The 17,498-nt window shown below is 36.7% G+C and overlaps 1 protein-coding gene across 3 annotated transcripts in view; it reads left to right on the top strand.

The window, feature by feature from the left end:
• Positions 1–17,498, top strand: part of PKHD1 (PKHD1 ciliary IPT domain containing fibrocystin/polyductin) — a 475,556-nt gene that overhangs the window by 311,146 nt on the left and 146,912 nt on the right. For all 3 annotated transcript variants that reach the window (XR_005789774.1, XM_040473753.1, XM_040473752.1), the window contains exon 53: positions 6,213–6,350. Coding sequence is in view for 2 of the 3 variants with exons in the window: in XM_040473753.1 (XP_040329687.1) it covers positions 6,213–6,350 (138 nt within the window). In the remaining variant the exon portion in view is untranslated. The remainder of the gene's footprint in view (positions 1–6,212; positions 6,351–17,498) is intronic.

The following is a 17,498-nucleotide window of genomic DNA, read 5'->3' as shown; positions in this document are numbered from 1 at the left end:
ATATATACTTATCTCCAAACTCATTAAGTTGTATACATTAAATATGTACAGCTTTTTTTATGTTGATTATATATCATTATATATATCATGATATCATATATATAATTATATATATCATGATATCATATATATAATTATATATATATCATGATATCATATATATAATTATATATATATCATTATTATATATTATTTTTTAATATCCAAGTTGGTTTTTTAAAATGGCGACACAAATTGGGTTATTCTGAATTCTTTGAGGTCTAATGGAGAGAACAGCAGCACAACACCATCTCAAGATTTAACAGATAAAACAAAGCCTGGAATGAGAGAAAGCACAGATTCTTTTCTATTTTTATGAAAACAGCAGCACCTTCTGGTACTTTCCTTTCAGAATTTGGGATTCAGAGGATTGATCTGATACAGTTGGTAGTTTTGCTTAAAGACCTTCCTATTAAATAGATTCAAATATTTTTGAAGAACAGATGGTATAGACTAGAGGAAGAGATAAACATTGTATGTTAAACATTTTATTGATCAATTAAAATATAATTTAAAATGTTGATTCTACTGTGAGAGTCATGCATGTCTGTATGTGATTGAGAAAGACACAGAGAGAGTGGGGAGTGGGATGGGTATTTATTTTCCAAAGTTAAAGCAGCTCTTCCTCCAACCTCCCTCCTTCTCCCCCACACATAGGCAGGCAGATGGTTTTTCTTCAAGGAGTTAGGGAAGTTGGCTTTCAGTCTTGAATCATGTGCCTCTGGGCACTTTGAAAACTGCCTCTTCTGCCTATTTTTAAGACCAGTTTGAAAAAAAAAAAAAAGATAGGTAAGAGTAGAATAAAGAAACCACCTGTGTGGATTTGATTTAAAAAAAAGTCAGGGTATAAAGTGAGCAGCTCTTTGAAAAGAATTTAGTTATAGAACGAATGCAACCTTCCCTTCTAGCATTCTTTGTTCTGCTTTTTCTAAAAGGGAATGAGTTATTGATAAATGAATACCATCATCTCTGCATATTATTCTGCTTGACACTAATTTTCAATCATGTTAACCTTTCATCTCTGTGAAACATTTATGTATGAGAATTTCCACTCTTTTTGGAGTACTTCTTTGGACATACAAGTCATCCTCACAAATTGTATAGACAGAATATTGGATAAATCGTTAGATTCACCAAAAGCTAAGCAATCAGAGGAAAAAAAACCACCACCAATCACTGTTTTAAATGGAATTAGCATGTAACTTTTCCATCAGTTCATATATTTATGGGAGATATTTTGGCTAAGGCTGAATGTAAAAACGATTATGTGTACTTGTTAATTATGGAAGGTACAGGAACATAACAAGCCCACAAATAATCCTTGTATGTCCTGCTCTGCCCTTGCATGCCATCATTCTCCCTCAGAAGTCTGAGCTGTGTCCAAAGTTGGTTGTAGGCTGTGTTTTTGACAATAGCAGGGTTGTAATGGAAACTGTCTTCAGCACCTAAGTTATGGGGCCCGATACAGTGAGTACCATACAAACAGTGGGTCTGCCTGCCCTAAATTATGCCTGTTAATGTGACCCCATCATTATTCCCAGGATCTGTGCCCTTCGCCCTTGATCTCATTTCTGCAGGATTTAGACAAGTGTCAGACCCTTGGAATGCTACACAATAGTGACCTTGATTCTCTCACTTTGCTGCAAAAAAAAAATGAGTTTAAATCTAGTGTTAAAATGACATGGAATGCTTTGTAACCAGATTAGTCCTGATACAAAAAAATCCCTAGCCCTCTGTCCAGAGGCATCTGGTTTTTGATTTGGCTCAGGCTTTCTGGTCATAAGGGTAGCTAGTGCATGTACAGAAGACTAAAGCATCTTTGTTGTTGTTGCATTTGATATATGGGGAATTTCAGGTGATTCTTTCATAGCGTTAAATTTCCAGATATTATTTCTAAAGCTTTGCCCTTATAATTGTCAAAATACAACTCTTTAAGGGGAGAAAACAAACAAACAAAACACTGCTTGGCACAAGATGCCAAAATAAAGATGGTGGGATGGTTAGTGTTTGATAGATGAACAAGTGGAAAGGGGGTGTAATTTGGAACCAAGAGGCACCACCCCAAGGCTGGTCCCAAACTCCTTTGGGGAGAAAAAGCAGTCTTTAATTACATCTGGTACTCGTTAATTCTTTTTGGAGTCTCTTTCCAGATCTGTTCCCCCATCAGCCTCCCATCGAGCAACAGAAATTCCAGATGGTTCCCTCCATATGCCCATGCTCATTCTCTCAAGTAGGATAGATTGGTCACTGACAGAGCAGGATGGAAAAGCCTTGGTCAAAGCAAGGCAAGATGAAAAGCATCAGGCCACAGTTAATTTAGAGGTGGTCTATCATTCATGTTTTTAAGTGGTTTGTATAAATGTTACTGAGTGATTTTTTTTCTGAAATGTTTTGAATAATTTCATGGAAATGAAGCTACTTAAAGAAAGTGGCATATTGATCATAACTTTCCACACCTGGGAAAGATAGAAATCCACTAGAAGCTGTCATTGTAGCTCAGGGTTGGTCAGTTTGGACGTGTAGCTGATCTGCTCTGGAGACTAGTTTGGAATGGATTCTTTTGCCTATGTTTCTTGTGTGGATAGCTGTAGTCTCTGTTATTATGGTACAAAATATCCTTGATACAAATATTTATAGGGCATTTGTTTCTTTCATCTTCACAGAAGTTTTTTTATTAAGCACATTGATAGAATTTCTATTTTGAAGTAGTTGGGAGTAAAGATGAGGTCAACCTCCATTTAATGAAAAAATATACAGTTGACCTTGAACAACATGGGAGTTAGGGTGCTGATCCCCCACGCTGTGCAGTCAAAAATCTGTGTATAACTTTGAACTCCCCCAAATGTAACTACTAATAGCCTACTGTTGACCAGAAGATTTACCAATAACAGAAACAATTAATACATATTTTGTAGGTTACTTATAATATCTATTGTAGTCTTACAATAGTAAGTAAGCTAGAGAAAAGACAATGTTATTAAGGAAATCAGAAGGAACATAATGGACATTTAAAGTACCATATTGTATTTATCAGATACAGTGGATCCGTGCAGTTCAAACCTATATTGCTCAAAGGTCAATTATATTATCATTTCAAGTATATCGCATTGTACTTATTTGTTTATCTGTCCTCATCTGATGATGGGAGACATGTCTTCCTCATCTTTGAATTCCTACCACTCAACAAGATTTGACACATCACGTGGGAGGAAAAGAAAGAAGAAAAGGTGACTAGACAGATCCAGGCAATTTCAAAGTAAACTAAGAGCAATGTTTCTACTCTTGTCTTCATCCTATACTTCCTCTTGTATAGCTATTAGATTTTACATGTGGGGTATGTGTATGTTCTTTGGTGTTATTTTTGAGTATCTACTGTTCAAGGTCCTGAGCAAGTAAATGTAAGAATTGCAGCTGTGGTCTCTGTTCTCATGGAGCTTGCAATAGTTAAGCTACCTGCGATTTGTGTGAAATTTGTTGGTATATTTGGAATGGATAGGGCAATCAAAAGGAGAAATTTCTTCTAAGAGGAGTATGTGATAAAGACCAAAAGGACGGAAATTGTCCTATTTTAACTGATAAGTATGTTAAAACGAAGCCTAATATCATGCTTTTGTGCATGTGAGTACTCTGTAGATGAGATAAAACATTTATTGAAGCAATTTAATCATTTTTAAAATCAGGCTTGGCAGCCAAATGTTGGTAGTTGGGCCATAGGTTGGAATAGATAGGGGTTATTGGCATAGAACTTTTTTAATTTTTAAAGGTGCTTGCTTGAAATAATTTGCATCTTAATTTTGAAGTCATATTAAACTCATGAACTTCCAAAATGTGTGTTAAACCTAGAACATTCTCTGGATATTTCACTCTTTTGTTTGAATGTTTTAAAAAAATTTTTTTAACGTTTACTTATTTTTGAGACAGAGAGAGACAGAGCATGAATAGGGGAGGGGCAGAGAGAGAGGGAGACACAGAATCTGAAACAGGCTCCAGGCTCTGAGCTGTCAGCACAGAGCCCGACGCGGGGCTCGAACTCACAGACTGTGAGATCGTGACCTGAGGCGAAGTCGGATGCTTAACCGACTGAGCCACCCAGGAGCTCCTGTTTGAATGTTTTTAAAGCACCAGAGATGAAATTGGAATATTTATTTATTTTCGTCTTAGCCTGATGGTTCATTTGTATCTGTTACCAATGTACTCTTGAGTTTAAGTTGTGTAGGGACCTAAACTCTGCAGATCTGGGAAATCTTTATTTAGCAACTGTATCTTTTTTTTGTTATTTATTTATTTATTTATTTATTTATTTATTTATTTATTTGAGAGAGAGAGCACAGGCAGGGGAGGGGTAGAAGGAGAGGGAGAAAGAATCTTAAGCAGGCTCCACACTTGATGTAGAGCCCGACATGCAGCTTGATTTCATGACCATGAGATCATGACCTGAGCCAAAATCAAAAGTCTGATGCTTAACTGACTGAGCCACCCAACAGCTTTATCTCTGAATTCACAATAAGCACAAGGGTTGTTAAAAATGGATTCCCATAAGAAAGTTACAGTGGGTGAGAAAGGCATAATTACACTAAGGACCAGCCCAGTGACAATCATCTCCTTACACACACTAATTATGGATGTAATTATAATATGTTTTAGTGTTCTGATATTAGAATGTATAGGGTATCATGGGATAGCAAACCAGAGACAGATTTCCATGGCAGGAGTGGTGGATCCAGTGAGGAGACTGGGAATATCTTACTAGCAGAGCTAAAACTTGGGTTGATTTTGAATGGGTGAGTAGGTGGTGGCTGTTGGACCACAGCCATACCTTGAGAACCATTGTTCTACTGTCCGACTGAGAGACAAGGGAAAGGAGAAAGTGCCTCCTGGAGAGATTATGAACCAGGCCTAGAGAGGTCACATTTCAATCCTTCCTATATTTTATTGACTATAGCTCAGTCATATGGGCTTCACCATATGCAGAGGAGGCTAGAAAAGATAGTCTAGCTGTGAACCCCATAGGAAAAGAGAAATTGTTTGGTTTACAACCCTAGAGTCTCTGACCCAGGAAGGTATGGCAGTCTTATAACTAGTGAAGTAGGGACTAGAAAAAACACCCTATGAGAAATTACTTTGGTGGAGGGCAGGTCCTTTAGAACAGCAGGGTACATTGTTTCCTGGAATGAGACATGAAATTATGTTAACAAAATTCCTTAAAACCTTTACATGTGTCACTGATTATGGTACTTGAAATTTAAGCAGAAACATTTATTTGAGATCTTTAATTTGTGTTGAATTACTACTAAGCCTCAGAAAGTAACACTTAATACTTTGGCATACACAAAATATTTTCTGTTTTAAATAAGAATTTTTATTCATGTATTGCCTTATTGTTACTTTCAGACAAAAATCTTTGATTCTTTTTTTTATGAAGTTGTATGGAAACCTTATGAAATGGGCGATGAAGAACAACGGTTTTGTGTTGTCAGAGGAGCTCTACAAGCATGCCAGGTTAATTGACAACAGTACCAGTAATGAAAATATCCAGCATTTCTTGAGCACACACTAGACCTTTGCTTTACATTGTAGGAATTAGGAGATTGAGAATTACTTACTAGTACTGTATAAGCACTTTAGATTTGTGAACTCATTTCACCCTCACAAGAACCCTGTGAATGAAGCAGGCATTCCCATTTCACAGATTAGATAACTGAGGCACAGAAAGGTAAATGTGTTGGTTCATACAGTTAATAAGTAGCAGTGCTGGGATTCACATCCAAGTCATCTGACTTTAGAAGCCAAGGTCATATCTCTGCTTCTCTGCCTCCCTGAAATTACAGTCAAAGTGAAGGGAAGGGCCAAAGGATAGGGAACTTTCCTATACATGTGCAGTAAAGTAGGCCTGGGGGAGCTGTTTGAGGCATAAACACTGCCCTTTGGCCATAACGCTTGTTTTTTTAGGCAATGGAAGGATTTATTAATCATGCATTTTTTTAAACTCCTGTCTCTTTATTAAGGCCTAGTCCTTTGAAAACTACTTGTTCTAGTTGCTGTACCCGGCCTGGCATTGGTAGCAACATAAGCAGCTCCTAAATTGCCTAGAGAATCTCAGGGTAAATCACTAGAGGAGAGAAGGCAATTCTTGTATTGCTTATGCGTCTGAGCAATTTCTTTTTCTTCCTCAGACAGGACTGTCCTTGTGGATATGAATCTTCCATTCCTCAAAGGCCTCTATGTGATGGGGACTTTAGAATTCCCTGTGGACAGAAGCAATGTTCTGAGTGTGGCATGCATGGTCATTGTAGGCGGGGAGCTGAAAGTTGGTGAGTAGAGGGCACATGGATTGGGAGCATAATGGGAATTAAATTCTGTGAGAAGGGCCTTGGGAAATGATGGTATCATCTAGCAGGTTGCTTAATAGAGTTTGGGGAGGGCTAAGGCAAGGGGCAAGCGTACTACTAAAACTTTTCCTCTGCAAGCTTTAGACAACACAGACAGAAGTGACTTTGATTGGTCGGTCGTTCTTGGATGTCCACCCACTGTCATCAGGCCATGTTTCTGGCCCTAGGGACCTCCAGCTGCTGCACATGGCAGGCCTCTTGTCCTTCTCCAGGCCACAGATCAATTCTTCCCTTTGGTCCTTTGTATGAGAGTTTACCTGTGGCTCATGCTTTCAGAAGGATTTATTTTTTGGTTAACTAACTCACAGTAAAATTTCAATTGCTATCTTAGTGTGGATCCTTGGGAATACAGACCTGAAAGCAAAATATGTGCTAATGCTTTACTGGGGCAAATAATCACAGTGAAGTGACAAAAGGGAAGTGAAAGAAAAAAGAGAGAAAGCAAACACAAGATGGTCACAGCTGCTTAAGGAAACGGGGCTATTTGCTTGGCTATGTGAGGTGCCTTGAGAGAAGCCTTATAGAGTCACCACATCTTGGGACAATAAGGGGAGCAGCTGGGGAGAAGGGTGGAAGTTCACTTTGTTCACCCCAAACCCATGAACTTGGTCTTTCTTTGTTATGTTTCATGGCTCTCTGGGAATCTAGTGGAGGGGCCAGAGGCTCAGTAGATGCCAGGAGATGGGGCTACCCCGGGTAAGAAATGAAGCATGTTGCTGAGGCCAAGGGACAAGTGGTTGGTGTCGATCTGGAGGTTAGTGTATTAGTCAGGTCTGGTGCATTGGCTTATGCAAATAAAAAGTCTGAGTTCGTATAGGTGAACTGTATACTTGGAGCTGTTGTAAGAAGTAAGTGTACAATGATAAAAAAACATGTACTCTGACCCCAAAGGAGCTACTTTTGAACTCAGTAAGGCAATCTGCTTTGCCCCTCCCACCCCCACCCCCAAAGGAGTTAAAAGAGAATTCCCAGGAACAGTAATACCTTACCCCAAAGAAGTAAGTTACTGATGGTGAGGAATGGAAATACTTAGATATTTTTATTAGGTAGCATACAAATGTTAGAATCTCTGGTGAAAGAGATTTCTAGGTCTAACCACCTGTCTAGAGTTTAAATCACTGTGAAGATTCCTCAAAAATTATGGTCAAGCCATTTCTCAAATACTTCCAATGACAGAAAAATCAGAACATTTTAAGATAACCTGTTCTCATTTTTAAAAATTCTATTTAAATTCCTGTCCTTCTATTAAGTCAGTCTGTCTTTCTCTAATATCTGTTGGTTCAGGTTCTTTGATCTGATCTGTACTGGATGAGTTTCAAATTCCCTTCCCTTGATAGCCCTTCATTCACATTTTCTTGAATATTCTCTTTTTCAGATTTTGCAGTTCCTATTATTTTAACCACAGTTAAATCATAGTTATTGTAATCATTGTTATTATTATGATTACATAGATATATTATTGTTGTATCTTTTTAATCATCGTTATTGATACTTTAATATAATTTTTATTTTTCCAATACAAAACTGGAAAATGGAGAAAGCAAATAGAAGTTACATAACAGATATGAAATAATCATTCATATTCCCAAATGTAAAGATAACCACAGTTATATTTTGTAGTCTTGTCTTTTTTTTTTTTTTTAATTTTTTTTTCAACGTTTATTTATTTTTGGGACAGAGAGAGACACAGCATGAACGGGGAAGGGGCAGAGAGACAGGGAGACACAGAATCGGAAGCCAGGCTCCAGGCTCTGAGCCATCAGCCCAGAGCCCGACGCGGGGCTCCAACTCACGGACCGCGAGATCGTGACCTGGCTGAAGTCGGACGCTTAACCGACTGCGCCACCCAGGCGCCCCTGTAGTCTTGTCTTTAAATCATTTTTTTCTGGCACATGCATATACACACATACACATACACACTTTAAAACATAGAGTATACAATATGATAATCTTTTGGATTCTGTGTTAACAATGTGAGAATTTCCTCAGCACATTCTTTTTCCAGGACATGGTTTTAATAATGTTAATATTCCATATCTATGTGAGTATGTATACATGCATGTATAATAATTTAGTTAACCATTTTCCTATTGTTAATATCAAGGTTATTCAGATTTCTTTTTGTCCAAGTACCTTACTATGCAATGAACAATTTAGAATTCAAATCATTATTCATATCTCTGATTATTTCCTTAGGATAGACATTTGTAAGTAGAATTAATGGGCCTAAGGATAAGTGCATGTTTTTATTTGAATTGTGGTAAAATTCACATAACTTTACTCAAGTTAAACTCAGGAGCATTTGCTACATGCACAGTGATGTGCAACAATTACTTTTTCTAGTTCTGAAACATTTTTAAAAATTTTAATTCCAGTATACTTAACATACAGTGTTATATTAATTTCAGGTGTATGATACAGTGATTTTTGTTATTCAACAACTCTATATACTACTCAGTGCTCATCATGATACGTGTTAATCCCCTTCACTTATTTTCCCATCTCCCTACCCACCTGTGCTCTGGGAGCTATCAGTTTGTTTTCTATAATTAAGAATCTGTTGGTCTTTTTTGGAAGAGTATCTATTCGTGTCTTCTGTCCATTTGCTAATTGGATTATTCATTTCGGGGGGAATTGAGTTTTATAAGTTCTTTATAGATTTTGGATACTAACTCTTTATCAGATATGTCATTGGCAAATAATTCCTCCCATTTAGTTGGCTTTTAGTTTGATTGATTGTTTCCTTTGTGGCCCAGAAGGTTTTTATTTTGGTATAGTCCCAGTAGTTTAGTTTTGTTTCTCTTAGCTTTTGTTTCTCTTGCCACAGGAGACATATCTAGAAAATTGTTGCTGTAGCCAATGTCAGAGAAATTACTGTGCTCTATTTTAGGATTTTTATGGTTTCAGGTCTCACGTTTAGGTCCTTAATCCATGTTGAGTTTATTTTTGTGTATAGTATAAAAAAGTGGTCTAGTTTCATTCTTTTGCATGGAGTTGTCTCATTTTCCCAACACCATTTGTTGAAGAGATTTTCTTTTTCCCATTGCATAATCTTACCTTCTTTGTCAAAGATAAATTGACCATATAATTGTGGGTTTATTTCTGGGTTCTCTATTCTGCTCCACTGATCTGTGTGTCTCTTTTTGTGCTAGTACCATACCGTTTTGATCACTACAGTTTTATAGTGTAACTTGAAATGTGGGATTGTGATACCTCCCGTTTTGTTCTTTTTGAAGATTACTTTGGCTATTCAGGGTCTTTTGTGGTTCCATACAAAGTTTAAGATTATTTGTTCTAGTTCTATGAAAAATGTTATTGGTATTTTTGATAAGGATTGAATTAAATGTATAGATTGCTTTGGGTTAAATGGACATTTTAAGAATATTTGTTTTCCCATTCCATGAGCATGGAATATCTTTCCACTTGTTTGTGTTGTCTTCACTTTCTTTCATCAGTATTTTATAGGTTTCAGACTACGGGTCTTTCACTTCCTTAATTAAGTTTATTCTCAGATATTTTATTATTTTTGATGCAAATGTAAAGAGGATTGTTTTCTTTCTTTCTTTTTTTAAATGTTTATTTAGTTTTGAGAGAGAGAGAGAGAGAGAGAGAGCATGAGCAGGGGGGAGGTGCAAAGAGAGAGGGGAACGGAAGATCCGAAGCAGGCTCTGCACTGACAGCAGGGCTCTAACTCCCAAAATGCAAGATCATGACCTGAGCGGAAGTCGACTGACTAAACCACCCAGGCGCCTCAATGGGATTGTTTTCTTAATCTCTCTTTCTCTTACTTCATTATTAGTGTATAGACATACAATGGATTTCTGTATATTGATTTTGTATCCTTTGATGTTACTGAAAGTATTTATCAGCTCTAGTAGTTTTTTGGTAGAGTCTTTAGGGTTTTCTATATATACTATGAAGACATATGCAAATAGTAAAAGTTTTACTTCTTCCCTACCAATTTGGCTACCTTTTTCTTTCTCTTTGTTGTCTCATTGCTGTGGCTAGGACTTTCAGTAGTGTGTTTAACAAAAGTGGTGAGAGTAGACATCCCTGTATTGTTCCTGACCATAGGGCAAAAGCTCTCAGTTTTTACCGTTGAATATGATGCTACTTGTAGTTTTTTTCATATAGGACCTGTATTATCTTGACATATGTTTCCTCTAAACCTACTTTGTTGACGGTTTTTATCATGAATGGATGTTATGCTTTGTCAGATGCTTTTTTTGCATCTATTGAAATGATCATATGATGTTTATCCATTCCCTTGTTGATATGATGTATCATGATTGGTTTGTAAATATTGAGCCATTCTTGTATCCCAGGAATAAATCCCCTTGATTATGGTTAATGATATTTTTTTTCTTTTTCAACGTTTTTTTTAATTTATTTTTGGGACAGAGAGAGACAGAGCATGAACGGGGGAGGGGCAGAGAGAGAGGGAGACACAGAATCGGAAACAGGCTCCAGGCTCTGAGCCATCAGCCCAGAGCCTGACGCGGGGCTCGAACTCACGGACCGCGAGATCATGACCTGGCTGAAGTCGGACGCTTAACCGACTGCGCCACCCAGGCGCCCCGGTTAATGATGTTTTTAATGTATTGTTGGATTTAGTTTGCTAATCTTTTGTTGAGGATTGTTACATCTGTGTTCATCAGAGATGGCGGCCTATAGTTCTCTTTTTCTGTCATACTTGGTATCAGGGTACTGCCGTCCTCATAGAATGAATTTGGAAGCTTTTCTATTCTTTTTTTTTTTTTTTTTGGAATTGTTTGAGAAGAGGTATTAACTCTTTTTTACATGTTTGCTGGAATTTACCTGTGAAACCATCTGCTTCTGAACTTTTTTTTGTTAGAATTTTTTTGATAATTGATTCAATTTCATTACTGCTAATTGATCTGTTTAAATTTTCTATTTCTTCCTGATTTGTTTTTGGGAGGTTATACATTTCTAGAAATGGATACGTTTTTTCTAGTGTGTCCAATTTGTTGGCATATCATGTTTCATAATCTCTTATTATACTTTGTGTATCTGTGATATGGTTGTTATTTCTCCTCTTTCATTTCTGATTTCATTTATTTGTGTTTTCTCTCTCTCTCTTTTGTTTTGAAGAGTGTGGTTAAAGGTTTATCAATTTTGCTGATCTTTTAAAAAAATCAGTTTCTATTTTCATTGATTTGTTCTTTTGTTTAGTTTCATTTTAGTTTATTTCTGCTCTAATCTTTATAATTTCTTGTCTTCTACTAATATGGGGTTTTATTTGTTCTTCTTTTAAGTTCCTTTTAGATATAAGTTTAGGTTGTTTATCTGAGATTCTTGTTTCTTGAGGTAGGCCTGTATTGCTATAAACTTTCCTCTTAGAATAGCATTTGTTGCATCCCAAATATTTGGACCATTGTGTTTTCATTTTCATTTGTCTCCATATATTACTTGATTTCCTTTTTAATTTCTTGATTTGCCCACTCATTGTTTAGTAGAATGTTATTTAATATTCATGTATTTGTGCTTTTTCCACATTTTTTCCTGTGGTAGATTTCTAGTTTCATTGCATTGTGGTTGGAAAAGATGCATGGTATGACTTCAATCATTTTGAATTTGTTGACACTTGATTTGTGGCCTAACGTGATCTGTTCTGGAGAATATTCCATGTGCACTTAAAAAGAATGTGTATATTATGTTGATTTAGGATGGAATGTTCTAAATATATCTATTAGATCCATTTGGTTTAATGTGTCATTCAAATCCGTTTCCTTGCTGATTTTCTGTTTGGGTGATCAATCCATTGATGGAAATGGGGTGTTAAAGTCCCTTACGATTATTGTATTATTACTGGTTACTTCTTTTATATTTGTTAATGGGTGCTTTATGTATTTGGTTGCTCTCATGCTGGGTGCATAAATATTTACAATTGTTATATCTTCTTGTTGGATTATTCCCTCTATGATTATGTAGTGTCCTTTGTCTCTTGGTATAGTCTTTGTTTTAAATTTTTTTTTTTCAACGTTTTATTTATTTTTGGGACAGAGAGAGACAGAGCATGAACGGGGGAGGGGCAGAGAGAGAGAGGGAGACACAGAATCGGAAACAGGCTCCAGGCTCTGAGCCATCAGCCCAGAGCCTGACGCGGGGCTCGAACTCACGGACCGCGAGATCGTGACCTGGCTGAAGTCGGACGCTTAACCGACTGCGCCACCCAGCCGCCCCAGTATAGTCTTTGTTTTAAAGCTATTTTGTCTGATATAAATATTACTACTCTGGCTTTTTTTTTCACCTCCATTTGCATAATAAATGTTTTTCTGTTCCTTTGAATCTGCGTATATCTTTAGGTCTGAAATGAGTCTTTTGTAGGTAGCATATACATGGGTCTTGCCTTTTATACATTTGTCACTCCATGTCTTTTGACCAGACTGTATGATTGGAGTGTCCATTTGTATTCACAGTAATTATTGATAGGTATTAACTTATTGTCATTTTGTTACTTGTTGTATGGTTGTCTTTGGAGTTCTTCTCGTTCAGTTAGTCTATGTTTTAAAGTCCTTGATACATGTTGTCAAACTGCTTTTCAGAAAGACTTTACAAATTTGTACTCTGTTCACGTATCTCAGAGTTATGAGATCCCTCACTCCCTGACATTGCCTTTAAACACTACTTTGTTCAATTCCTATGAGAGTATGAAGCCAGAGGGAAAGAATTTTTCTTGGGTGGACCCTGACAGAGTCAAATGAGTATAGCAGTGACCAGCATGGGCTCTAAGTCAAATGGCTTGGGATCAAATCCACGTTGGTTACCTACTTGCTGTTTGACCTTAAGCAAATTACCCTCTGGACACATCCATTTATTCAGCAGTAAAGTACATGGCAAAATGGAAACTTCCTTGGAGGAATGTTAAAACCATTAAACATAACAGTTTCTTCTATGTGCTTGCCATGTAATAAGTATTTGATGTTTCAGTTTATCTGTCAGGGTGCTCGCAGAAAATAGATGTCATACTGAATTGGACTTATTTGAGGAAATGTTAATGAAGGAGAGAGTCACAAAAATCCAAATGGCATGGGGAATTCCCCAGGGCTAGTAACAGCAGAGCATCCTTACTACCCTTTGCCCTAAAGGAGTGAGAAAAAGAAGTCATTGCTGGAATTAGAGATGGCAGAGGATGTATGGAGATAACTGGCAGAAAGTACCATGACCTTTTGTGTCTGGGACTAACTCAGTACAACGAACAGCTAATAGATATAAAAAAAAACCTTGATCTCACTTTCTTTGTTTCCTCACCTCCTGCTTGTGCTTCATTTGACTAAAGCCAACCGGAGCTCAGAGTAAAGGAGAGCTCAATGTAGTACCTTCAGGTCAACAGTATCCTGGGGGCACTGAGCAGAGGAAAGAAAGGCAGACTTTGAAAATGGAGGCATCAACAGAAGCTCTCCAGCACAATTAGCTTCTAGCTACCATAATAGATACCATCTTTTTATTAATATTTCCAAACATTGAACTACCTTCTCTGTCCAGCCCTTTATGCAGTTGGTCCTGCCAACTATATTGTAAACTGTAATTCTTACTATTTATTTATTTATTTATTTATTTATTTATTTATTTATTTGAGCAAGAATGTGCACAAGCAGGGGAAGGGCAAAGAAAGATGGGGAGAGAGAATATCAAGCAGGCTCCATGTGCAGCATAGAGCCCAGCACGGTGCTTGATCCCACAACCCTGGGATCATGACCTGAGCTGAAATCAAGAGTTGGAAGCTCAACTAACTGAGCCACCCAGGCCCCCCAAATTCCTACTCTTTTTTGTGTCCTGCCTCTAATACATATCTCTACATTGTACACTTGTGTAAGGATTATTTTGTTTTCCCTTCAGTTCTAGGGGGATCTAAATGTAATACTTTTTAACTTACCTTTTTATCATTTCAATCCATTTTTCCACAATGGGGAAATCCTTTTAAATTCTGATCTTTTTCTCTCGGATTAAGCTTGTTTGCTCATTTATTTAATATTTTATAAAATCTTCATCCAGCTAACTGATAGAAATACTTAATAAAACTGAGCCTTGTTCTTCTGACTAGAAAATGTATTTCAGTTGGACAGCTATTGCTAAGATTGGTCTTTTTTTTTTGTAAATTATTTTTAGGTTTCTCAGTTCAATTACTACTATAATAAAAGCTTGTTACCTGAAAATTTATACTTTTGAAGGGAAGTAACATGGAAACTTTCCAGTTTTGATTTATACATTTCAAATTTTATTTTAAAATTTGTATGTTCCCCACTATATTTTTACCTATTAGTAGGCAGTGGTGTATTATTTTTCTTCCTGCTTTGTCCATGTGTTGTAGGCCTAAAGGTTGATTACTAGAACCCATCTGCCCAATTTTATATGTATTATGCTTGAAGGAAGACTTTCAACACATCTGTCTAATTCTACCACACCCTAAAGAAATCCCAACATGAAATAGATAATAAGACTGGTTAGTAAACAAACTGAATAGATGTGGACATTGGCACAGAGCACTGCCAAAATATGTCTGCTGTCTGATGCCATTTGATCCAAGTCCTAACATTGTGGAATTATATTTCTTGGTGGTCCTTTTAAGTCAACTAGTGCTGGCAGAAGGTATCAACTGACTTTTAGTAGAGTAGAAAGATAGAATGCTATAGAATTAGAAGGAAAGTTTAATATCAAAGCCTTGCTCAGAGGGTTATAGTTGCATCACAAATGCCAAACTCAGTTTCATTCTTTGTGCAGTGATTATCTATTAATCTGATACAACACTTGAGATAAGCTTAAAGTATTTCATTTTTGTGTCCATTCTTTAATTTGTCATGTGTTTGCTCATTGCCTATTGTTTGCCAAGTACTATGGGAGAAGTTGGATGCACAGAAATATCAGTCATGAACCCTAGCTTGCAAGAAATATCTCCATAAAATAGTGGAGACAGACAAGTAAAAACATAATTGGAAGAGTCCCATCTTCCAACCTGGAGGGGCTTAAAGATCAAGGAAGAGATCTCAAAAGTCACATCTTTGTGGAAATGAATTATACCTTCAGGAAAGTATAGGGAATATGTATGTCTGCATTGTAGGTTTTATAGAATGGTGGTAGCCAGTGAAGCTTTTTGGCCTTATACATTATGTTAAGGAGTTTGGATTTTATCATGAAGGCTGTGAGGAGGGTAGTCCCTGAATAGTTTTAGGTAAGGAAGTGACATAATTGGATTTGGTCTTAGAAAGATCACTCCTGGCAGTGGAAGGTGGGGGGAATGAGGCAGTACATTGGAAGGGTCACAGTAAAATGTGAGAAGATAGTAAGACGTTTCAGGAGAGACCTTGTAAAGGAATCAACTAGGGCACTGGAAATAAAAAGGAATAATTAATTATAGAAATACCGAGTGTGTAAAAAAGTCAATAGAACCTAGTAGCAATTTTGATGTCAGGTGAGGAGTTTTTTAGAACCCATGCCACATTTCAGGTTGGGAGATCTGGGTCAATGGTAGTATGAGGTTAGAATCACCTTTCTACCACTTGTTAGTTGAACAACTGTGGGTAAGTTACAGGATCTATCTCTGCCTCAGTTTCCTTCCCTTCGAAATGGGAATAATAACAGTTCTTATTTCATGGAGTTGTATGAGAATTAATTATTTGTTAAAGTGCTTGTAATAGTGTCAGACACATAGAAAGCCCTCACAGTTTTTTGTTGAATAGGTGGACTCATACACCTTAAGATTAGATTTCAGTGTATGTAAGTGGCTACAATTTGGGGGAGTACCAATGATGTTAAAGAAAGGGCGGATAGAAGAAACTGAGCTCAGGAAGGAGGATGGAAAAGAAACTGCAATGCAGGGAGAAGGAAAATGAAATGACAAGAAAATAATATATTGAAACAAAGAAGGGAAAAAAGGAGTAGTCATTAGTATGAAATTAGCAGAGAGCAAAGAAAGTTGGAAAGGAAACTGGCCATCTTATTTTGGCTTTTTTTTTTTAATTTTTGTTTTATAATGACTGTTCAATATAGGTTTGACACAACGTTATTTTGTATGTGGAACAAAGAAAAAAACTAACACATTATTTTAGGGACAGTAACTTTTAATACATTGAATACCATTTCTTTAACAACTTCATTTTTTTGGCATTAATGTAATCTTAAGTATAAGTGAACATATTAAATGTCATGTTTAAAAATGAACAGTAATCCATATAAGAGTGATGTCATTAAACCTGTATGTGCTTTCATGAATAACTTTCTTCTGGATGATAATTTGTGGCAAATTAGTAAATATTAAGGAGGAAATAATTCCTCTGATATGATTTTCCCAAGTTTTACACATAGATTTGTCCCTGTCTCTGTCCCTTTCCTCTTGCTTCCTTCTGTTTCTTTCTGCTTCATTGATGGCCTGCTCAGTGGCAAATATTCTTTCTGAGACTTGAGTACTCAGCAGTAAGGAAGACAGATAAGGTTCCCGTTTAATGAAATGAAGCAAAGTCCCGGTTGCTTTCTAAAGTCTTAAAGATACAATTGAGGCCAAATTATGCTGAAAATGGTTACTTTTTCATAATATCATAAGTATAATATTAACAAGAGAGAAATTAGTTTAGGATCCTCATGGCAATTCTAGAGAGCTGGATTATATTTCTAGTTAAGCAACTCATTCTACAACTTTTGGAGTATTCTCTAATAGTAGATTTAGAACAGTAATATCACAGACCTAAATGATTCTGTGAATCCTCTGTTTCATTGCATGGATAAGGAAACTGAGCTCCTGCATGATAACTGATTTGTTCTCCCATCTCCTAGCTGATAAAGACTGGGACCAGGATTAGAGGCTATTTTAGTTACCTTAAATACTCATCCTTCAACTGAAGGCAGTGCCCAAGGACTATTTTTACTGTGAGCACCTCCTGACTCCATTTAGTAGCTTTCACTGTGTCTTTTGTTCTGGTCTATTCTCTTAATTCATATTGTCATTATTGCATTCATCTTATTGTTACAAGGTGGTATGTTTCACCTTCCCTATTATGATAGACTAGACATTTTGTGACCCTACTGCCTAGTACATAGTAGAGTTCAGATAGTGTA

This window comes from Herpailurus yagouaroundi, unplaced genomic scaffold (genome assembly GCF_014898765.1).
Source record: "Herpailurus yagouaroundi ecotype Mexico unplaced genomic scaffold, PumYag 139, whole genome shotgun sequence".
Lineage (NCBI taxonomy): Eukaryota > Metazoa > Chordata > Mammalia > Carnivora > Felidae > Herpailurus > Herpailurus yagouaroundi.
The sequence above is the reverse complement of the archived record's forward strand: the minus strand, read 5'-3'. Positions and strand labels throughout refer to the sequence as shown.